General features: G+C 41.5%; 1 protein-coding gene across 1 annotated transcript in view; it reads left to right on the plus strand.

Moving 5' to 3' along the window:
• RPRD1B (regulation of nuclear pre-mRNA domain containing 1B) overlaps positions 1-24,855 on the plus strand; it is a 58,356-nt gene that overhangs the window by 4,820 nt on the left and 28,681 nt on the right. Inside the window, exons 2-5 of the mRNA XM_069546954.1 lie at positions 749-878; positions 9,814-9,947; positions 17,927-18,039; positions 19,607-19,733. Coding sequence (XP_069403055.1) covers positions 749-878; positions 9,814-9,947; positions 17,927-18,039; positions 19,607-19,733 — 504 coding nt within the window. The remainder of the gene's footprint in view (positions 1-748; positions 879-9,813; positions 9,948-17,926; positions 18,040-19,606; positions 19,734-24,855) is intronic.

Consider the following 24,855-nt stretch of genomic DNA (forward strand, 5'->3'; position numbering starts at 1 on the left):
GCATGAGGTTTTTATGGTTTAATATATGATGCCATGTAGAATAATAGAGAATGCTGTATTTAGTATGTATAAGAGAGAAGAATTTTTGTGGGAGCCATGATTTTGCATATCCAGATTTCAGACGTGTGTAAATTTTCACTGATTATGTAGCATTAACATGTATTTTTATTTAAGATGAATATCCACGGGTACATCTAGAGATTCCTCTGGATTGTAGAGTTGGTATCATTGACTGATTATGGTTATCAAACTGTTGAAAAAGAAATTCTTGGTCCAGGAGCATAAATTACAAGAATCTATTTTAAAATTGAAACCTAACTGAGTTTTTCATTCTGTGGTATTTGATAATTAACAGTGAGTTAGAAATGTTCATCTTTGCAACAGAATAAATGAAAATCTTGCTTTTGTCTTCTGGAGAATATTAACTGCTTATCCTTTAGGAATCTTCTTTGGATTATCTTCATTTTTATTGCCAATTAATTATATTGATTAAAATAACACAGAAATTAAGATGGCTTTTCTTGTTTCCTGTTTTTTTTCAAAATTGTATTCTCAGTCTATTTTACTAGACATACCTCCAGGAGTTCCTTAAATTGTGGGGTTTTTTGGTTTGTTTTCAAACATAGCAGTCTAGACCTCAAGTGGATAATGTTTGTGTTAGTATTCTTTAGGAGTAGCGTAAGGCGAAAGAATCGTGGATTGAGAATTTCCTTGGTGTAAGCTAAATTATCTTTTCTTTTTTTTCCAGCCAAATCAAATAGAAAGCTTACTTTTCTATACTTAGCCAACGATGTCATTCAGAACAGTAAAAGGAAAGGACCTGAATTCACGAGGGAATTTGAATCTGTCCTTGTGGATGCTTTTTCTCACGTTGCCAGGTATGTTTTATTTTTAAATGCATTACTTTTCCCTTTTGTTCTTTTTCTGTGATAGCCTTTGTAACTCACCAACTTCATACTTAAAAGAGATGTGCTTTATAGAGAGTGTGGTTTTATATTTTGCCTGGGCCCTTGAGAACTATCTCAGACATGTAAATATTTTGTTGTATTGAAGGGATTCAGTCTAACACTTGAAGCACATCTTTTCTCCTAGATGTAGATGTACTCACTATTGAATTTATTTCTAGAATATGGTATTTTCCTTGGTTTGGCTGAGTTACCTCATTAGCTTATGGTCAAAAAACAAAGCTAAATTGTACAAGGGAACTTTCCAGTAACAAAACCATGCTATTTAGCAAGAAATTAGTTGCTTGTGCCTTTGTTTTTATTTGCTTCCTTCTGGGTATCTGGACGTCTAACTCACTAAAAATAGTGTCATTATTGTAACTGCAAAGATAGTAATTATTAGTGTTAAAAGTTTCTCTGGCTCTATCATATTGAGACTCTGCCACTGTTGTGTTTTGTGACAGAGGACGGGAGCGTAGGGCATACATATAGCTGAGATCATGGAAATTATACATTTCATTAAAAATTTTACAAATCATTTTTATTCATTTAAAAGCAAACTGCTTTTGACACTTAGCTGCCAGAAGAAGCAAAGAAAAATTACTTTTCACTAGAATGTTACTAAGTAAACATATGAAAGTAAACATCTTTGCCAAAGGAAACTGGCAGTGAGGAGACTAGTGGGTTAAACAAAAACTATTCTAGGGTCTAGAGCATAAGTGAAAGACCTTAAGTGTGGAAATAAGTCTGGCATTCCATGAAAGATTTGGAAAGTTTGAAAGAATGAAATGAGAAATTCAGAACATTTTTAAGAGATGGCATCTAGCTTTATAGAGATGGAAACAAAATATTTGTTTGTCAAGTGACTTTTTTTGTGAACATGGCTACTTGAAAACCAGAATGTGTTAGGAACTTGAAAACATATGGAATCCTCATAACAGTGAATAAACTTAGAACAGACTACTAGAATAGCCGTCTGAAATTGGAGAGAGGCAATTTCTTTGTTTGAGGAGATTTAGTTCAGTTTCTTAGATGTCGGCTGTAGCTCTGCCTCCAACACTGTCTGAGTGGCCTTGGATATGTTACTTAGCTTTTTGAACCCAAGTTTCATAATTGATTAAAAGGGATGTTACCACCTATCTCCTTAGAGTTGTTGTGAGGTTAAAGTAAAACAACAGTCTTTGCTCATTCATGGGAGAGCACTAAATTATAAACTCTGTAAAGAGAAGGACTGTTTCTTTTTTATTCTTTGCTGTGTCCCAGGCACCTAGTGCAGTGTCTGGCATAGAGCTACTGGCTTACGTAGCTTAGGTAACACCATTTAGTCTTGGTATCAGTGATGTCCCAAGAGCTGAGCAACATTGTTGCACAGCCTTGGCACAGAGTAGGGATTCAGGAAATAGTCACTGAATAAGTTAACTAATTTAGAGTATAGGAAATTGATTAAAATAATTCCTGTAGGGATAACACACATTTTCCTAAACATTGAACAGTAATCATTAGCTGCCCCCAAATCAGAAAAGGATAAGTAGCAAGGGGTGGGAGAAGAGGGATGAGCAATACCAAGATTAAAAATTCCGTTTCTACTTGGTTTCATCTTAAAACCTATCTAGGAGACATTGTAAACGTGTCTTGGCTCATTCCATGGCATTGTGGGGTAAATAGATCTGATCCTAAAAAAAATAAAATAGGCCTGTTAGCTTTCCTGTTTGCATTCTTCTAGTTCTTTTAAGCTTCTGTTTGGATATTATTTCCAAGATCCCCATGTTTCTAAGTTCCCTCCCTCCTCCCACTCCCATTATTAGGATAGAAAGTCCAGCCACTCCACTTTGATCCTGAGGCACCTTATCAACAATGAGAAATGCTCTCTGTCTTGTTTTTTTGTGTCCAATTAGTGAACAAAGATAGACCCATTAATATTGACTAAAACTGATTAGGAATCTCTATGATAATTTCCTACTTCCTCCTTCAAACCCCCTGCCACCTAGGGTGGTGGGAGGGGAACAAACCTCTCCAGTCAGGGAAAGCTTGCCAAGCTTGTAAGTAAATAAGTGTTAGTTGATCATTTGTGTCTGACTCTTCTTGATCCCTTGGACTGTAGCCCCCAAGGCTTCTCTGTCCATGGACTTCTCCAGGCAAGAATGCTGGAGTGGGTTGCTATTCTCTTCTCCAGGGGATCTTCCCCACCCAGGGATCGAACCTGGGTGTCCTGCACTGCAGGCAGATTATTTACCATCTAAGCTACAGGGCAGAACCCAAGCTCCTGGGAGTAGATATAATTTGAATAGCAGTTTAAGGTAGCCAGGTGACAGTCACATATGCCCTGTGAGCCTTGGGAGAGAGTTAGGATTTTGTCCTGATGGGATGTCAGTGAGGGATTTTAAGCAGGGGCATGATGTATTCCAATTACTTTTGTTCTAGCATCCCTCCCCTTTGGGGTGGAGAATGAACTATAAAGGGCAGGGACATGGGCATGGGGGGTGTTGCACTTGCATGGGCTAGAGATGACATTGACTAGGACTCAGAAGCAGTGAGATTACAGCTTTATTAAATGTGTATGGATAGATTGGCGTGGCTCACTCCCATGTAAAATGGAGATTTGTGGGAATTAAGTGGGAGCTGGTAGTGAGGGAAACGAGAAGTCAAAGAGTGCGTATTTCTAGGTTCTTGACATGAGTATATGGATGACTGATGGCCCTGCTTACTGTGATGGAGATTGGGGTAAAGAATTGGTAGGGGAAATCAGGAATTTTGTTTTGGCTATATTAAGTTCGAGATGGCTGATAGATAGTCCAAGGGGTGATGCCAGATAGGAAGATGGATGAAATAGTTGGAAGCTCAGTAGGAAATTAATTTCTGGAGACATGAATTTGGAATTATCCCCCTATACATATTTATTTCCTGTTATAACAATCATGGGTCCCCAAGACCATGGTGATAGAAGCAAGGTCCGATGCTGTAAAGAGCAATATTGCATAGGAACCTGGAATGTCAGGTCCATGAATCAAGGCAAATTGGAAGTGGTCAAACAAGAGATGGCAAGGGTGAACGTCGACATTCTAGGAATCAGCGAACTAAAATGGACTGGAATGGGTGAATTTAACTCAGATGACCATTACATCTACTACTGCGGGCAGGAATCCCTCAGAAGAAATGGAGTAGCCATCGTGGTCAACAAAAGAGTCCGAAATGCAGTACTTGGATGCAGTCTCAAAAATGACAGAATGATCTCTGTTCGTCTCGAAGGCAAACCATTCAATATCACAGTTATCCAAGTCTGTGCCCCAACCAGTAATGCTGAAGAAACTGAAGTTGAATGGTTTTATGAAGACCTACAAGATCTTTTAGAACTAACACCCAAAAAAGATGTCCTTTTCATTTTTATAGGGGACTGGAATGCAAAAGTAGGAAGTCAAGAAACACCTGGAGTGACAGGCAAATTTGGCCTTGGAATGCGGAATGAAGCAGGGCAAAGACTAATAGAGTTTTGCCAAGAAAATGCACTGGTCATAGCAAACACCCTCTTCCAACAACACAAGAGAAGACTCTACACATGGACATCACCAGATGGTCAACACCAAAATCAGATTGATTATATTCTTTGCAGCCAAAGATGGAGAAGCTCTATACAGTCAACAAAAACAAGACTGGGAGCTGACTGTGGCTCAGATCATGAACTCCTTATTGCCAAATTCAGACTTAAATTGAAGAAAGTAGGGAAAACCGGTAGACCATTCAGGTATGACCTAAAATCAAATCCCTTATGATTATACAGTGGAAGTGAGAAATAGATATAAGGGCCTAGATCTGATAGATAGAGTGCCTGATGAACTATGGAATGAGGTTCGTGACATTGTACAGGAGACAAGGATCAAGACCATCCCCATGGAAAAGAAATGCAAAAAAGCAAAATGGCTGCCTGGGGAGGCCTTACAAATATCTCTGAAAAGAAGAGAGGTGAAAAGCAAAGGAGAAAAGGAAAGATATAAGCATCTGAATGCAGAGTTCCAAAGAATAGCAAGAAGAGATAAGAACGCATTCTTCCACGATCAATGCAAAGAAATAGAGGAAAACAACAGAATGGGAAAGACTAGAGATCTCTTCAAGAAAATTAGAGATACCAAGGGAACATTTCATGCAAAGATGGGCTCAATAAAGGACAGAAATGGTCTGGACCTAACAGAAGCAGAAGAGGTTAAGAAGAGGTGGCAAGAATACATGGAAGAACTGTACAAAAAAGATCTTCACGACCCAGATAATCATGATGATGTGATCACTAATCTAGAGCCAGACATCTTGGAATGTGAAGTCAAGTGGGCCTTAGAAAGCATCACTATGAACAAAGCTAGTGGAGGTGATGGAATTCCAGTTGAGCTGTTTCAAATCCTGAAAGATGATGCTGTAAAAGTGCTGCACTCAATATGCCAGCAAGTTTGGAAAACTCAGCAGGGGCCACAGGACTGGAAAAGGTCAGTTTTCATTCCAATTCCAAAGAAAGGCAATGCAAAAGAATGCTCTTTTGGCCAAGAGTGCCTGTGACCAACCCCAACAAAACCCCTAGGTACTAAATCTCTAATGGGCCCCCAGGTAGATGACACTTGGCCAAAATTCTAGACTCCCAGAAGAAAAGCAGGTGATCAGCATAAAACCATACTGTTTGTACAAACAGTTTAAGCATAGTAAATCACCCTCTTCCATTAGGGCGTGATGGGACCATGTCTGAAATCCAAGTTCCCAGATGCCAGTCCATGGCCAGCCCTGTGAGCAGGCCTTTCTCAGGGCAGCAGTCTCCGGCCTGCCGTGTTAACTCTTTTCTCAGTTCAGTTACTCAGTCATGTCAGACTCTTTGTGACCCCATGGACTGCATGGACGCCAGGCTTTCCTATCCATCACGTTTTCTATACAGTTGCAAAGGACTGTTTCTGCTCTGCCGTTACATGAGGTGCTTTTGGAAGTGCTGAGGGTACTTAGCATTTCTGTGCCGAGTAGGCCTGCCATGGGCCTACTGTGCATGGGATTAGAGAGAAACACACGAGCTATGGTGGGTGTATCAAGGAAGGCAGTGCCCTTAGCACTGCAGAGGAAAACCTGTAACCTGGCTTGGCGGGCCCTCGGGTATCCAGCCGACACTTCAATCAGCAGTCCCACATGGGTATAATACATACTTTTCACTTTTTAGATCAGATTTTCAGTGGTTGAATTTATAATAATTAAAATTAAGATACATACTAAGTTGTGTTCCACAAAATAAGTTATATATGTACTTATCTCTCAGTTTATTCATTGATAGGTGGCAAGGGGTTTTTTGGTGTTTTTTCACTTAAATATTTCTAATTAGAATGGAATTAGTACAACTTGAAAAGATAGCTCCTCCTGTCATAAAATGATTTTTATTGCTTTGGTTGTATCCAGTTCAGGTACTAAAGTGACTTCCACTTCATTGGAGCTACTTACAGCAAAGCCCTATCTGTAAAAAGATTTCTTGACTGTTGTGTCTCTGTCTTTGGACATTAGGTGGCAAAACTTTGTTTTACTATAGTGCTCAAAGAATCAGCCTATCATGGTTAATTAGTTCACTGATTAAACTAGAGTGCCCTTTTGGCTTTAGCCTTTAGTGGCGAAAGCCTTTGAAGATCTTTTGGTGGCAATAGATTTGAGCATCAGTATCCACTGTCCAGTAGTGAGACTGCAGCTGTACTATCAGCCTTAATGGAGCACCAGACCAAAGCCGCAGGATTGGTAGGTGATGTTTGGGTAGGTGTCCCTCAATCCTTTCAGGAATTTGTTGACATGATTGGTTTCTCTTCTAGGAAAATTTGCAGATAATGGATTTTATTTATTTGTTTCATTTAAAAAATACATATATTCATTTATTTGGCTGTGAGCTGTCTTCATTGCATCAGCAGGATCTTTCCTTGTGGCACACAGTCTTTAGTTGCAGCACGTGGGCTTAGTTGCCCCTTGGCATGTGGGATCTTAGTTCCTCTACCAGGGATCGAACCCACATTCCCTGCATTGTGCAGCAGACTCTTAACCACTGAACCTCCAGGGAAGCCCCAAGAGAACAGATTTCATGTTAAAATACCAGCCAGTTAAACTCTGGTTAGTTGTGATTTTGTTGTTACAATAGTTAAAATGACTTTATATTTCTAAAGCCTACATTTGATCACATTAGGGACTTTGTTGCCTCCAGGATAAAGGCCATAATGACTTAACAACTAAATAAGGTCCTCTGTAATCGCAAGCCACTCTGTCTATCCCTCCAGTTTCTTCTGTTGTTTCCACACACTCCCTATACACTTCAGCTACCTGAATTACAGCTTCTTGCTCTTCACCTTGTTCCGTTTTGGGGGTTCCATTCAAGGGAGTGGAGATAGCATGAACACAGTCACATTCACCAGTGGCAGCAAAATGCTGAGTAGAAAATACGGTTGAGCATTCTAGAATGTGAAGGTATGGAGAGGTGCTGCGAGATCAAGCCCTAGAGGTGAGGACCTAGACCTTGTTCAGTGTGTTCCAAGCACGGTAACAAACCCCAGTGAATGAGCAGATGAATATTTAATTGAATTGACGTCTGACATGAATGACCTCCATGTGATAAAATGGTCTTTGAAAGCTAACTGTCTGACCTACTGAAACTTATCTAAAATTTTATTAAAAACATTGCAGTTCAGCATTTATTGTGTTTATTCTTGAGCATATAGCAGTTGGGGGAAGACACATCGCTGCCCTTGTGAAAATTACATTCAAATGGAAAGAGTATAAACAACAGGGAAACTGTACATACAGCACATCCAAATAGTAAATGTTGTGGAGAAAAATTAAGCAGGAGTAAGGAGTGTGCTTTTAAATAGGAAGATTAGGAAAGGATTCACTGGAAAGGTGCTGTGCGAACAGACACACCTGAAGGAGGAGAGCAGAGGGGCCTTGTTGGGCCTGAGCTGTGTCAGGTAATGTGGTTCCAGGCGAAGTGCAAAGGACCTGAGGCAGGAAGGCCAGGGAGCTGCTGGGGAGGGAAGGGAGAGTGAGGACAGGAGGTGAGGTCAGGGGAATGATGGGCTGGGCCAAGAAGGGGTTTATCGGCTTGAGTAGGCCTTTCACTTTTATTCTGAGGGAGACTGGGAAGAACTGTTGAGAGTTTGGAGAAAGAAAGTGATGTGAACTGCCTTCACAAGACAGTTAGGATTGGAGTTTGAAAACTTGGGAATAGATGGAGGACAGGGTAGAAGCAGGGAGATTAGTAATGAGGCTGCTGTAGACATTAGATAAGAAATGATGGTGACTTGGACCAGGCTGATAGCAGAGAAAGAGAAGTAATTTGTTTCTAGATGTATTTTGTAGATGGAGTAGAGATTTTTTAAAATAAATATCAAGGTCATATCTTTAAGTTTTATAAGCTATGAGGGGAAAGTTTCCCGCCTTTTCCTCATCCTGACCTCTGACTTAAAAAAAGGCTGAACAAAAGAATAATTTATTTTGCATGTATCCTGATTTAGTTAGTACTTTGACCCCCCAATTTAGCAAAATTTGCCACTAATAATTCTTAAGTAATACAATCTGACCAGATGAGTCCAAAACCTCAGCTCATCTTTTAAGTTTTAAAAGTGTTGTCAGGGCTGGTGGTGGATGAAATGCCCACCTAAGTTGAGCTTGGTATGGAGGGCTTCCCTGGTGGCTCAGTTGGTAAAGAATCTGCCTGCAGTGCAGGACTTCCCAACTTACCTGAGTTGGGAAGATCCCCTGGAGGAGGGCATGGCAGCCCACTCCAGGTTCTCCAACCCACTGGAGAATCCCCCTAGACAGAGGAGCCGGGAGCCTGGGGGACTCCCGTCCATGGGGTTGCAAAGAGTCGGACAGGACTGAGTGACTTTCACTCACCACTTTTTGAGGTTCTTGTTAAAGCTATATATTGACTTAGATGCTAAGATGTCGGGGTATCTCTTCTTGTGTAAAGCCCCTCAGGGCTTCACAGAACAGAACAATTCATAGTGACGCAGCGGATGGTCAGGGGATTTGTTTTCCTTTCGAAAGTCTTCCCCCCACACTTCCACTTGCTGTCTGACACTTTGTGATAAACAACTGTCTAACGCTGAGTGTGAGTTATGGTCATTGCCCTGAAAAATTGTCTGTTTTAAGATGAGTAATATGTCAAGAATAAAACTATCTAGCTTCTTTCATTCAGATATAAATTACAAAGAACTGTATTATGCTCCGTGTGTTCTGAGATTATCTGCTCAACACCTTTGTGTGAACCTGGAATGTAGACCTAGCAAGGAATGAACATAATTATGAGGTAGTGAGTATAAAGTTGAGATTAGTCTTGACATATATATGTGTACAATTGTATTTGTGCATGTTAGAGGTGTTGGTGTGTTAGCATTGATGAGTTGTTACAAATGTATTCCCCATTTTAAACATTTGATTTTAATCATTTTTTTTCTCATCCTAAAAAGTTTTGGCCTGCTTTAATTTTCCAGCAGTATGTCTGGCACCAGATTTAAGTTAATGCATTCTAAAAAGCAAGCTGTCACAATCAATATGATTGGGTTTTGATAATTTTCTGTCAGTGAAAACGAGCCTTTGGCATTTGCCCTATTTGCCTTTCAAAGAGGATAAAAGACACAGATTACTTTTGTAACATAATCCCTCTCTCTTCCCTACACACCACAGGAAGAAATAGTTTCTGGTGAAGTTTTGAGTATCCATTAATTACAGTATGTACCTTACTCTTCCTTCTATTTTTAAATATGTAAATCATGTAGTCAGTTGTTGGTGTTTTCTGTTTTTTGTTTTTTTTTTTAAGTAAGTCTGTCCTAATTAAAATAAAAAATCTTAAACTTATATATATCTTTTCATCTTTTCTGGGCAGAGAGGCAGATGAAGGCTGTAAAAAACCTTTAGAAAGATTGCTGAACATCTGGCAAGAAAGAAGTGTGTATGGCGGCGAGTTCATCCAGCAGCTGAAGCTGTCTATGGAGGACTCCAAGAGCCCTCCCCCCAAAGGTAGAGACATCACCACATGCTTACAGCTCTTGGTCTTTGCCTACTTTCGAATCAGATATGAAAAGCTGCAGTGGGGGTTGCTGTGAACCACCAGCGATTGTATGATTCTTCAGAGAGAGATGATCATAAATGATGGTGAGAATTTATGTAGTGCTTGGAGCGTGTAAGCCTGATTCTAGTATTCATGCTGTTCATCATCTCGTACCCTGCCTTTTGCTCTGTATTCTCCTTGGTTCGCTCCTGCCTTTCTGAGACTTTCCTTGCACAAGGGAAAGGAACAACACACTTGTTTAGAGTTGTAGGGAACTAGGAAGTACCCTAGGTAAGATTTTGTCCTATCTTTGCCGTTAACTACTATAGGCTCTTGAATAAGTCCTTTAGCCCTTTTGGAACTTGGTTTCATTAAATATTCATGTGGTTTGGGGATGTACTTTTGATGGGTGTCAGCTGTCCTCAAAAATTGGTTTTGGTCTTTACTGAACCAAGAATATCCTCAGGTACTGTGTACATGCATGTATGTGAATTTTGCTAAGTCCTTAAAAGCTATGTTGTTTTTTCCTTTGAAGAGGAATAAGACCAAACATTATTTGGTTCTTTGGCTTCTGGTGAGTTGTGATTGAATTCTGGTTGGCATAGCTCTCATGTGACTGCATATATACCCATTACCTGGAGGATTAAGTCTGAGTCCTGACATGGTGTTCTCTTTATAATGTGAACCAGTCTCCTTTTCCAGATTCTTCTCCCATTTCTTCACATGTACCATATTTGGCCATTCCTAACAACTTCCCTTCTGAATGCTCTGTGGCTCCCCTTCCTTTGCATCTGCCGTTACCTCTGCCTAAAATGTCTTTCTGCCCCTTGTATGTGGTGAACTTACTCTTCAAGAATGCTACTCTCATTCTGACATCTTTGCCAGCTTGTCTGGGCACATGTAGCCAATTCCCTCCTTGTTCCTCTAGTATTTTGTACATGTGTCAGCAATAGAATTTAACCTTGATTAGGAGAAGGCAATGACAACCCACTCCAGTGTTCTTGCCTGGAGAATCCCAGGGACAGGGTAGCCTGGTGGGCTGCTGTCTATGGGGTCGCACAGAGTTGGACACGACTAAAGTGACTTAGCAGCAGCAGCATACATGATGATATTCATTCAGCAACTCTTTATTGTATACCTTTCATGATCCCTTCCAGATCTGAGTTTATATGTGTTTTAAGGTAGGGTAACTTTCCTGTGAAGCTAGAGGTTAGAGGCTTGCTAAGAATGGCATAAGTGCTTTCAGGCTGCAGACCATTGTTGTTTTACTTGGAGTTGACAGAGGGCAATTTTGGGGCCGCTCTGAAGAGCACGATGTTTCCTACTTCAGATTCTGGCCATGTTTGCGTCGTGTCCTTTGGAGGTGTTCTGCACAGCGTTGGGGAATTAGCTGGCATTCTTTTCTCTCCTCTGACTTTAAGTTCATTGGTAAACAGTGCTGATTTCTTAAAAACACCTTTGGGCAAGTAGGAGAGCTCTGAAAGATGATGTTTGAAGCCAAGTGTTGAATTTCAATTCAGCAAACATTTGCCAGACATATGCTATGAGTAAACAGCTCTGCTAGACAGTATAGGAAAGAGCAGAGAGGAGTGAGAAATAGTTCTGCACTCAGGGAGCAGTCAGACTAATTGGGGGATTTGTGGTAGTAGTAGATTTGAAAATAGCTCCATTAGGTTTCTGGGGTTTTTTTTTTTTTTTTTTTTTTGGAGTGTCTAGACATTAACAATAGAGGCAATATTCCTTTACTGTGGCGGATGATGCTGATCCAAAGATAATTTCTCTTTTTCTAGTTTGTAAAGATGAAAACACGTATCAAAAGGTTCCAACGTGTGTATTCGTCTCAGCTAACTCACTGTCTTCTTCAGACTTCAATTACCAGAATATTTTACACAGTCCTTTCAGAATGTTGATGAGTTTTTCCAGAAGCTTATTTCCAAATTTAAATAGTCCATTTATATTGCAGTGTTAATTCATGAGTAATTCTTTGTCTGCAGACAGCTTTATATAAGAGTTTACCCTTGGAATAAAAATTTTCCTATGGAACTTTGGCAGTTGTAATCTTTTAGAATGTGTGAGTTTAGGAATTTTTAGAACTGGACCTTTTTTGAGTTTATATACCTGTGATAGCTTATGATGAGCAATGTCGGATTTGTGATCTCCAAAGAAGATTTAGCTACGGGACCAGGGACCAGTCTTGATCACTCAAGAGCTTTTGTGTAGCAGAGTTTTATTAAAGTAAGACAAAGGACAGAGAAAGCTTCTGACATAGACATCAGAAGGGGGATGGAGAATGCCCCCCTTGCTAGTGTTAGCAAGGGAGTTACATACTTTTTAATTATTACAATACATCAAAAGAATATCTCAAGTTAGTGAAAATTTTACCAGACCCACTCCCACAATTTACATTTTAGGATAACAGGATTAGCCAGAAGGTTTTTAGGAAAGAGAACTGCCCTCAAGCGGATACATTGTTGTCATATAATCCTTAGTACAGTTTAAACTGAGTTGTTTGTTGTGTAATCATCAGTTCCGGGCTTAAAGAAAAAAACTATGTGACTAAGAATAATGAATGTAGAGAACAAAAACGTTTGTCCTCTCCTTGACAATTCCAGACCCCTGTCTCCTCCTCGAGAACCCCAGGCCCCTCTCTCCTCGGGGACGCCTGGACTTCTTATCAACCTGCCTAGGAATTGACTGTCTAACCTGTCTCTCAGGTACAGGACCCAGAGATTCTAAAGTTGTCTCTCTGTTCTTGGGAATACTCAGGCTGTTGCTTGTCTGGGTGGAACTTCATCATTTACTTGAGTCCCGCATAAATCACACAGTACCCTATGGGTGTAGACTTTGGAAGGGAAAGGGAAGTACAAAGGGTGTAGCATTTATTCAGCTCCTGTCTCTGCTGGCTGCTTTTCCTGTTAATTTATGTTAGGTACTGAAGGACTGTATGTATTAAGTACAGTATTAATACTTAATCTACAGTATTGACTCGAAAGGATAGAGTAATTTTGTCCAAGTAGATACAGTTGATAAGTAAGCTTATATAAACCCAGGTCTATATAACTTAAAAGCGTATTTTCTTCACACCATAACTTTTCCTTGCAAGCACATGGATTCAGTAGACTTGAATTAGGGTATGAATTCATGAGTAGGTCACTCAGCTTCCCCGGACCTTTAGTGTAGTTAGTTTAGCTCTTCAGGGCAAGTGTTTGAAAGCAAACTTCCAGAGTATGAATCCTAGCTCTGTCGCTTGCAAGTTGTGTGACCTTGGACATGGCATTTGACCTCTCTGAGCCCCAGGTTCCTCACTGTACAGTATGGCTATTAATAGTAATACCTCATAGGCTTGTGTGAGGATTACTTGAGATCATGTAGATATGAAGTTATTAATGTGATTACATGGCTTCTTTTTGGCACCCCCTCCCAGTCCTAATATCTAATATTCTGAGTTTCTTAATACAAGCCAATAGCAAAAGTAGGAAGAATCTTGTTAGTATTTTCAGTTGGAAAGCATGGTGGTTCAGAGTACACACCCTAGGCCTAGCTTCGTGGGTTCAGGGCTGGACCTGGTGGTTCAGTCCAGCGAGATGAGACGGGTCGGGTGCTCCCAGAACCGTGCCTCAGGTGTCAGTCCTCGGTTTGCTTCACATCTTTTTCTCCCCACAAGTAGAAGTTAATGTGTTTTTAAAAGAAAAGTCTCTTATTTTGCAGGGAGGGAACAAAGAATGAGGGAGCTGTTAGAAATAGTATTTCCTCTTTTTTCATTACAAAAGTGATATAAAATCTGTGGGGTTTTTTTTTCTTTCTTTTCTTTTTTTTTAATCTTAGAAAATTTTAGTAGATCTTTAGAAGGTCCAGGTTTTTGGGTAGATGATTGCATTTTCTAATGTGATTGGGGATCCTTCGGGCTAACTTTTTGCCTTAGAATTAGTTTTACTGTCTGAAAAACTAGTCCATAGGCAGGTCTGTGCATACTGTAAACCCTTCTGTCATCAGAGCATTTGATGATTAGCTGAGTGCAAGGTCCCCTGGAGACACGGGAATGAGTTGGAGGACAGAACAGAAGGTTTGCGAGATGAGGACAGAAGGAGCTTTGCCCCCGAGATGTTTGCCCTGCCTATGAACAGGGTGAGTGAGGGTGTGAAAAGGGGACAAATGGAACTGCTGTGGTCAGAGCTGAATGGATAGCGGAAGGTGCCTGGTCTGAAATCCACTCAGGAACAGGCCTGGCATATGCCTGGGTCGTTTTAATGGTTGTGTGACTCAGTTGAGGATTCTGGGCATCCTCATTGCTAACTCTGCACATGAGCAGAGGAGAGTCCGGTTCATGTAAAGGACAGTGGGGATGGTCATTTGTGGCACAGCACCAGGGTTTTCCAAGCACTGTGCTTCCTCTTCCCTCAGGAGGTTTCAGGCTCAGGTGTGTTGACACTTTCCTGAGCATCGTAGGGCTGTAAAGGAATAAGGTACTGAAGGTTTCTATCAGAGAGGGAAGGCCCATGCCTGCCAACGGCCATGCAAAGTAGCAGGGCCAACTGCTTTCAAAGAGAGGCCCATGGGGTTAGAGGGAGATGGTGACGGTTGAAAGGGAGTGCTGAGAGTGATGCTGCCATTACCACTCATTACCAAGTAGACTGAACCTCGGTGGCCTTTCCAGGGTTTTGAATAGAGGCCTGATGGGGCCAGAGCTCAGCTTTAGTGAGAGACAGAGTATAGTCCATGCTGGAGAAGGAGTGATTGGAAGAGGCAGGATGGGACAGCGGTCTGGATGAGGCATGAGAAAGGACAGGTGGCTGATAAGAGGCTTTGGGAAGAAGCAGAAAGCAGGCATATGGAAGAATTCCTCACAGGTGTGGAATCTGTTTCAAGTTGGGACTTGGGGAGAGATTCTGCCGTTCTCCAAGGCATGGTACTTGGAAGATGGAGCCAGTGGAAGTGTTCATAATGGAACTAGATAGCTCAAGGTGGAGCCCTGTGGGGGAAATGATAAATAATTTATTTCCAGTAGGTCCTCTAAGTGGAGACAGGAGAGAACCGGAAACATAGGATGATGATGGTTACTTCCTATTACACCCTCTTCCATCAGGATGTGAAGGATGGAAACAGCCCTAAAACTGTCATCAGTTTGATTTCAGCTTTGCATTGCTGTGAGTGAGGGACAGCAAGAACTCCCACTTAGGAGGCAAAAAGCTTTTGCTGTAGGACCCAGACTTACTAAACAAGCTCTCTGGCTTTAGAGAAACCTCAGCTGATGGGCCTTGACATTCTCATGAAAAATGAGGTGGGGAGCAGTGGGGAAAGCAAAGACATAGGTATGTGTAAGGGCTTCCACTGTCTGAATTCAGTGGTTCTGAGTGACCTGAGATGTTCAGTGATATGTGGTTTTTATATGTAATAATTTCTGTATGAGAGTTGGAAAATTGAAGGACTTAAGTTTTATACGTTTTTCTACCTTCTTTAGTGTCTTTAACAGTTATTTTTTCAGCATTCTCTTCTAGGTGTTTGGAAGTGAACAGAACAATACTATAAATTCTTTTTTGCTCCTGGGCTTACATTCTTGTGGCTACTAATCAAACATAGCCACTTTGACGCTGCAGTGACTGAATGTCGACAGAGTCATACCACACGCTACACACTACTTAGGCAGCCACTGTGTGCAAAGATATTTCATATGCAAATTATAGCCTTACAGCTTTTCTGTTTGAAAAATACAGCCATCCTTGCTTTGCATAGTGCAGGACTGTAAAAATGACTGGTCAAGCTGAATACCATCAAAGTGATCTTAATAATCAATGTGGAAAATTACAATTGTTCTGTGACTTTTAAAATTTTTTTGTCAAAGAAGGAAAAACTCACTGTTGACCTCAATTGTATAAGAAAACAAAAAAGTAAAGATTTATTTAGCATTTTTAACATAAGTTAGTAACATGAGTTGCGATGTTTATTTCTCTGTAACAGACTTATCAAGAGTGATTTGAACAAAGCTCGTTGCATCTTTCCCGTCTTTGTCATACTCCTTTCTAACTTTGGATCAGTTTCCAACGTTTTTTCCTTTGTGCTGTCAATGTTGTGAAGTATCTCTTAAGCGTTCCTCTAAAGTGAATTTTGTCAACATTACTTCCTCCAGGACATTGTCATTCTTTTCATCACAACCACTTTCTTCATTTATGTTGATTAGCTGGCCTTCACTGAGTTCCCTCTGGCTATGAATCCGGAGTCTCTTGAAGAACATGCCAAGGGTCTGCATCCCTACAGCCAGCTGTCTCTTGTGCAGCCCCATTTATGTTTCGTGTGAATTTCATTTCCAGCATTAATTTTAGTTTTAGTTTCTTTGTTGCTCTTTCATCTTTATCAGTCAGTTCCCTGTTTTGATTATTTATTTTTATAAAATGTCATGTGGATTTTGACACTGGGAGACTAACAACACGACTAAACACTTTGTTGCCTGTGTGTGAACTGAATAACAGTGACCAATTACTGACCTTGAAAGAAGTGATGCGGTCACTAATCATGATGCCCTTCTGTTATTTACGTAGTGATTTGTGGACCGAAGTTAGCAGCGAGGTTTGTTGTTGATGCAGTTACTCTGGATAAATATGCCATGACAACTGAAATTTAAAGTGTGGTGTTGGGGGAATGGTGTCATTTAACCAAACCGTGGTAATAAATCTGTGCATAATAGAATAGCACGAAGACAGGACTGCCCGTCATACAAATGCTGCTGTTTCTCTTCTTTAGTAGAGGAAACAAAGCATTAAGCAAAAAGAATGAAACCCATGATACTGACTTGGCTTTCACGTCAGACACAGTTTGCTCAGTTAATATGTAAGGTAGAGAACACAAGCTACATCCTGGGTTCCAGAAGAGAATGTTGAATTGAGCAGGAAGTATCCATGTCCCGTTTATAACTCACAGAATTCTGAGGCAGGCGCATGGTGCCTCTCCCTTGACAAGAGGAGAGGATAGTTGTGTGGCACTAAGTAAGTTTTAGTTGTGTTCAGTGGAAAGCACACAGATGTTGAAATCATACCATTACATGAGTTATTTAGCCTCTCTGTGTCTTCATTTTTTCACCTATAAAATGGAGATACACCATGCCTTAGAACTGTTGAAAGGATCAAATGTAAAGAAACTATTGGGATGCCTGGCGCATGTTAGGCATCCAGTAGTTTCTTTACTTTCCAGACTTGAATTTCTCATTCAGCTTTATGTCCCTCAGTTGTTTGGCGTTTGTTTTGTATTGTCCAATTTAATGCAGAAGGAATGATTTTGGAATTAATACATCCATCATAAAAATTTAAGAGCACATGATACAGATAATTTAAAAATGTAACCCGTTAGCCTCAAAAGTGGTTAATTTTAAAATGTTGACTTAGGTCATTTCTCTTAGTATCATCATGCTCAGCAATGGTTATTTTAAATTTTAGTGTACAACTAGGTTTGTTTTGTTCTTAAAGGGATGATTTAAAGGGTATTTGTTTTTAGAGCTTTTGACACAGTCTTATCGATGGGTTTCTCTCGACTACTTATTTTCTGAAATGATCCCAGAAAGTGTAAAGTCTCTCATTGTACACACGTTGGCTTGCTTCATTATATTTTCTCATGAGGTTTGTTACCTTTTTACTGTCCCTGTTAACTTCTTGTTTTCTTTTAAAGATAATGAGGTTTTTTAGTGAAATAGTTGGGTAAGTTTCACTTTTAGATGCTTTTTTCCGGTGGTGTTTTTCCAGTGAGTCAATCTGAGATGACCAACTGAGGCCATTTTGACTCTTCTAAATAATGTACGGAGTGACCACCACTTGAAAATAAGTGGCAGTTAGGGTTAATGTTAAGCCATCTCTGGAAAGTACACCCTTCTCCCCTTTTTTACTTGTGACCCATTGTGCTTAGCATTTGATCTGCCTCTTCAGGCTGCAGTGACCCACGTGTGTCACTTTTTTCTTTCCTCTAGCAACAGAGGAGAAGAAATCTCTGAAGCGAACTTTTCAGCAAATACAAGAGGAGGAGGATGACGACTATCCTGGAAGCTACTCTCCCCAAGATCCTTCTGCAGGACCCCTCTTGGTATGTCTTGACCTCCCAGAGCATAGGGCCGAGTGGCTTGAAGTGACCCCTAGTTGAAGGTTCTGGCCACAAGGTGGAGCTAGTGATCAAGAGTATGGAATCACCAGAGGGCAGCTCTTGGCACTGGGCGCAGGATTCACGTTGTGAAGCAGGCTTGATTTTGTCTTTGCAGGCCTCCACTCCGGGATGGATTTGTGTTTTACAGAGTAACTGGATTTGGTGTTTTTTCACTCCTATAAATTTAAAATATTCTTTAAAAGTAGTTTATGTAAAGCAGTAGATATTACAAAGACATTCAGAAGTCCTCTACCACGGCTTGTCTTATAAGTAAACAGCGTGTTAGTACCTAAGGATAGTCTGTCTAGCAACAGCAAATTTGCCACACTATAGCCTATTTAAATATTAGACCAGGTGCTAGCATTGACTGAGTTTTTAGCCATATATTTGCCTTGTTTGACCCCCTTGTGTAGTTCATGAACTCTGTATGGTTGGTTCGTTTTAGCTGTTTGTTTATTTATGTATTCATTTACAGTCAAAGAAAGTGAGTCTCAAGGAGACAAGTAACTTACTTGGTGTTTTAATTGAATCTGGGCCTGGCTGACTTCAAAGACCATACACATTTCACTGAGTTGCACTGCCTCTCATTCTGCCTAATGCAGCTTTATTTTATTACACATGGGTGTGCTTAAGGCCAGTGTAAATAGGAAGCACATCTGATGTGTGTTATGTTAAGATGTCAAATTAGCCTGGGAGTTAAATGAAAACAGTGTTAGGCCATGTATCTTTGCATTTAAAAACTTTCAAGAGAACAGCCCAAGTGACCAACTTTCAGGATAACCTGACTGCCATCTCCATGGTACTCTGGGGGTCACTGTGAACTAGCTAACCTGTCAGTGTTGTATGTTTCCCTGACAATTAAAAAACCCTTTTTTGGTATACACAGAATATGCATTCTTGGTTTGTCTTTTTTGTTTGTTTTTGTTTTCTTCCCTCTTCGTTTATAATTAACGAGCTTGACACATTTAATTTTGGTAGTGGCTGCTGAAATCAAAAACGTCATCTTTGTGACATTCATTTTGTAGAGCAAGTCCAGGAAAGAATTGAAGTAGGTAGTGTCCTTTCATTTAAACAGCCAACACACAGGTTGCTAGAGCATTTCATACATGTTCCTTTACTCTAAACTGGAGGTTTAGAGTAAATACTAAATATACTAGATATTTAGTTCTATACTAGATATCATGCATCCTTTGAAACTAAGCAGTGTAAACCAGACTGCATTTTCTTAAGTTTCCAAAAACATACTCTTTAAAAAAAATTCTTTTTCACAGTTATGTAGAATTTCATTTATGTTCTGCCTCATACTTAGAAATACTGTGTGCATTCTCTTAGAATCCGTATCACTGATTCAGTATACACTCTGGGGTAAGGACAGTGGTTCTTTTTTAAATGTCAGGGATGATCATTTATAGAATTCGCCTTCACCTTGTTGAACTCCAGCTAAGTTTCTCTAAACCCCACATCCCCACATATCTTCATGGATGGTGTTATCTTTGTTTTCCTTGTACAGACTGAGGAGCTGATCAAAGCTTTGCAGGACCTAGAAAATGCTGCATCAGGGGATGCTACTGTCCGACAGAAAATTGCTTCTTTACCCCAGGAAGTGCAAGACGTTTCTCTTTTGGAAAAAATAACAGGTGAGAAGTTAGAGGTCGGGTGAAGGCTGAGGGAGGGGAAACATATCTCCAGTGCATCAGACCCCAGGACGTGCCAACGTCTGCAGATAGAGACCTTCCACCTGGGGCTGGGTGCTCTATTGTCTTGAGATTTGCAAACATAACTCACAGACTGAACAGAGGAGCTGCTGGCATAGTCTGAGCTTGAATACTCGAGGAGTTATTGCAGAAATGCAGCGTGCCTCAGCCTGTGGTACTCAGTTTAAATAAGGTCTTTTGAAACCAGGGTACAAACTGTGTGTGCAGGAGGGCAAAGGAGGGGGAAGCATTAAACTCAAGACCCTCTTTAACAAAAAAGAGATGTATGGCTCAGTGTCATAATTTTTACACTGTACCCTGCCACACCCCCTTGAGGTTCTTCAGTGCCGGGAACCCCGGGTTTATATGGTTAATCATATCACCTTGGCCGTGTGATGATCACCCCCAGTTAAACAGGGAGGGGTGGTTGACATTCTTCCCGCTCTATGCGTGGTCAGTCAAGAGGAAGGAGTGCGCGTGAACTCCACACCCCGCCCCGCCCCCGCCTCCAGTTAGGAAGCAAGCTGTGAGGAGATGTGAGGGAAGGCAGTGCTACTCAGACAGAGGGGCCGGGAAGCCCATCAGGCAGGAGTGGGATAGCTGGAGAACACAGCCTGGCCTCCTGGCTCGCTCTCTGCTCCCCCCACCCCAGATATCAAACCCACTGGATCGAACACCCTGTTGAGCGTACAGGCTGTTGATCTTTCCCCCTTTTCCCAACCTTTAGCCCCCTCCTGGCCTCGTGTTCTGTTACTCGGCTTCGGATCTTTATAATCACCCTTCACACACACCCTCAGTGCCTTTTGCTCTTTTTCCCCTTCACCCTATAGTCTCCTGGAAAAACCCAACTTTTTGAATCACAGTCTGCAAAACTGAAAACAAGTTAACATAAAATTAGCAGCATGTGTAATTGCATTTGTCTGTTTTCACTGACTTAAAGGACTTCAGTTTCAGTTCAGTTCAGTTGCTCAGTCGTGTCCAACTCTTTGCGATCCCATGAATTGCAGCATTCCAGGCCTCCCTGTCCATCACCAACTCCCAGAGTTCACTCAAACTGACATCCGTCGAGTCAGTGATGCCATCCAGCCATCTCATCCTCTGTCGTCCCCTTCTCCTGCCTCCAATCCCTCCCAGCATCAGAGTCTTTTCCAATGAGTCAGCTATTCACATGAGGTGGCCAAAGTACTGGAGTTTCAGCTTTAGCATCATTCCTTCCAAAGAACACCCAGGACTGATCTTTAGAATGGACTGGTTGGATTTCCTTTCAGTTCAAGGGACTCAAGAGTCTTTTCCAACACCACAGTTCAAAAGCATCAGTTCTTTGGCGCTCAGCATTCTTCACAGTCCAACTCTCACATCCATATGTGACTACTGGAAAGGACTTACATGGCTTTTAAAAAGTATTTATTTATTTTGATTTTTAATTATGGTGAAATACACCTAACAAAACTTGCCATCTTAACCATTCTGAAGTGTGCCATTCAGAAGAGCTGAGTACATTCACGTTGTACAGCCAATTTCTGGAACTCATTCCATCTTGCAGAACTGAAACTGTCTATCATTAAAGTAACAATTCACTGTCCCCATCCACTCCCCAGCTCCTGGCAGCCGCCACTCACAATTGTATGTGGCTGGACAAAACAAATGATAAACATTGGCTAACTTTTCTTCCTATTTCTGTGGATGAGCATGCTGTTTTCTAAAGCAGCCCATTAGCCTAGTAAACCTGTTTCTTCTTACCCACCCAAGGGCATGTTCCAACAATTTTCCCCTTTTCTCCTGCATCTCCAGTCCCTCCCCCGCCCCCGCCCCACTGGGTCATTCTCCATAGCATAAAAATACATATTTTTTTCCCATGTGGAAATTTTTTTTTTCTTGGCCTGGTACATTCCTCTGGCTATTGTCTCCTTTCTCTGTTGTGTAGCTGAACATTCTAAATAGATGGCATATATTCATCTGTCTCTATTCTCCCCACTCCCCCTTTTGGTTTCACTTCACTGACTGCTCTTATCAGTGTTGGCTGATGACTTCCATGTTGCTAAATTCAGTGGTGAATGTTTTCTGCCCATTGTGTGTGGTGCAGAGTATAAAAAGAGACAAAGTTTCTGACGTAGACATCAGAAGGGGGATGGAGAGTGCCCCCCTCACTAGTCTTATCAAGGCCTTATATATTTTTGCCCATTCTTAATTTGGCCCAGTTGATCATTTCTTCTTCCTAAAAATACTTTCTCACTTGGTGTGGTAGGCAGAATAATGGTCTTCCCCAAATGTCCATGTTCTGATCCTTAGAGCCTGCAAATATATTGTCTTACATAGAAAAAGGGACTTTGTGGATGTGGTTGAGTAAAGAATCTTGCGGTGGGGAGGTTATTCTCCTGGGTTAGTCAAGTGGGCCGGGTCCTTAGAAGAGCAAGGAGAGCAGGAGTAAGAGATGTGACTGGGGAAGCAGAAGTTGGAGGGATGCATTTTGAAGAGAGAGGAAAGGGCCATGATGATAAATGTCAAGATAGTACGTTTGTGTTGTTCTAAGCCACCAGGTTTCTGATGCTGTGTTACTGGCGGCAGGGGGAATCTGGGACGGCGTATGTTCTGGCCTTCCTCTCTAATCTCGTGTCTTTTCAGGCTCCTTTGTTGATTTCTTCCCTTCTTCTCTTAATTTTGAGTAATTAGCTCTCTTCCCTAGTTAATTTCACTGACAGTTCCTTTCATCCTGTTTGATGACTTTAAATAACAATTTTTGCGCTAATGATCCCCTAGTTTACATCTCTAGGGTTGACCTCTTCCTTGAACTTGAGACCCATACATCCAGCCTCCTGCTCTGAGTGTTACTGAGTCGCATATCCTGAAGGACATTTCAGACTTGACCTGTCCCAAACCAGACTCCTCCTCTTCCCTCCAAATTTGTCTCATGGTCTTCCCTATCTCAGTAGATGACCCTCATCATTCCTGTTGATCTGAACTACGGCTTGAACCTGACACCTGTTACCACCTCCGCTGCTGCCACCTAGTGGGAATCTCCACCATCTTCACTAAAATTATCCCAGTAGCTTCCTGTCTGCTCTCCCTGCTGCCTCTTGTCCCCCAGCCATCCGTCTGTCTTCAACATAGTAACCAGAGTGATCCACTAAAATAGAAGTTGGATCATGCCCCACTCTGCTCAGAACACTCTAGTCATGTGGGCTCCTTGCCAAGCACTCTCCAAGGGCCCTTGTACTTGACTGTTTCTTCTGCCTGGAATGATCTTCCCCAGATGGTCACGTGACTTGTTCTCTCACCACCTCCTTCCAAATGCTTTGCCTTTTTGTTCTCTAGAGTTATCTTCAGCTGGTAAATAAGTAAAATATAGTGTATTATTTATTTATCTTCCTCCCTGAGAATGTAAACTTGAAGGCAGAAAGTTTTGGTCTTTTGTGTTACTAGAACAGCACTGGACACACAATAGGAGTCCACATATATGTCAGGCTGCTTGGAAGGGTTGGGGTATGAAAGTCTGATTGGAGTGAGTTTAGTGACCTGGTAGGAGAGAGGGTGGGGACCACGAGGAGAGACAGCTCTGTCGAGTAGCTCCGCTGTAAGAGGAGCAGGCATGTGGCACGGTAGCTGGGAAGTGACCCATGGTCAGAAGGTAGAGCAGTGTATGTGTGTGCTAGTGGGAATGCTTCCGGAGGGAGAGACGGCTGGGGACACACAGGTGACAGTCCCAGACACTTGGGTCTTGGAGGAAGCAGATGGGGTGCCCATGCGTAAGTGACTGAAAGAGGCACACAGCGCTTGTCTGTGGACTTGGGAGGGCAGAGCATTTGAGGGTAGCCACTGGTGAGTTCCCCAAAGTGAGCATCTCACTGCTACATTTCAACTGCATTTTTTTCTTTGGCTCATAAAACTGTCACAGGTTCTTTTTCTGGGTTGTAATTATTTGTGTGAATGAATTATTTCCCTTGTACAACTTCATGGAGTGTGAGAATTGATTTTTTTTTTTTAAATCTCAAAAAGTAGTGTTTTACTTGTCATTTTCTGCCACAGGCCCTGAAACATTTTAATGAAATTAACCATTACAAAAATAGTTCAGCAGTGACGAAGGTAACCAACCTAACGACCCCAGCAGCTTGTTCCTAGACTGTGCCACCGGTCTAGAAGAATAAGTTTTGCTGTCCTCTTTACCCTCGGTGACTGAAACTGTCTCTCTCCTTTGTTTTCTCTTTGGCTCACTCCTCCTCCACCAAGAACATCCTGTTGTTTCCTTGTCCCGGAGGAGCATAGAAGTACCTGATCTTTGGCATCGGGCCTAATTTGGAATCCCTCAACAGTTCACCTTCCAGTATTCATGTTGAGGCAGCATCTAATAGTCAGGCACTGTTTGCCAGAGAAACTCTGTGGGGAATTCTTAAATCTGGGTTACCTATGATTGTGCTGAACTCTCTCACCTTGACCGCCTGTATTCAGAGGAAGCAACAAATCTGTATCACTGACACTCACTTTCAGTTTATCCCATGGAACTACTGGCGTCTCTAGTGCTTTGTTTCAAAGCACCGAACTCTCTTGATCCTTTAAAGCCTTTTTAGCTATGACAAACCTAGACAGCATATTAAAAAGCAGAGACATCACTTTGCCAAGTCCATATAGTCAAAGCTGTGCTTTTTTAGTTGTTGTGTGCTAATGTGAGAGTTGGGCCATAAAGAAGGCTAAGTGCCAAAGAATTGATGCTTTTGAATTGTATTGGAGAAGACTCTTGAGAGTCCCTTTTACAGCAAGGAGATCAAACCAGTCAACCCCAAATATTCATTGGAAGGACTGATGCTAAAGCTTCAGTACTATCAGCCACCTGATGTGAAGAGCTGACTTATTGAAAAGGATCCTGATGCTGGGAAAGATTGAAGGCAGGAGGAGAAGGGGGCGACAGAGAATGAGATGGTCGGATGGCATCACCGACTCAATGGACATGAGTTTGAGCAAAATCAGGGAGATAGTGAAGGACAGGGAAGCCTAGCGTGCTGCAGTCCATGGGGTTGCAAAGAGTTGGACACGACTTAGCTGCTGAGCAACAGCAACAGCAACATACATACTT

This window comes from Ovis canadensis, chromosome 13 (genome assembly GCF_042477335.2).
Source record: "Ovis canadensis isolate MfBH-ARS-UI-01 breed Bighorn chromosome 13, ARS-UI_OviCan_v2, whole genome shotgun sequence".
In the NCBI taxonomy this organism is placed as follows: Eukaryota; Metazoa; Chordata; class Mammalia; order Artiodactyla; family Bovidae; genus Ovis; species Ovis canadensis.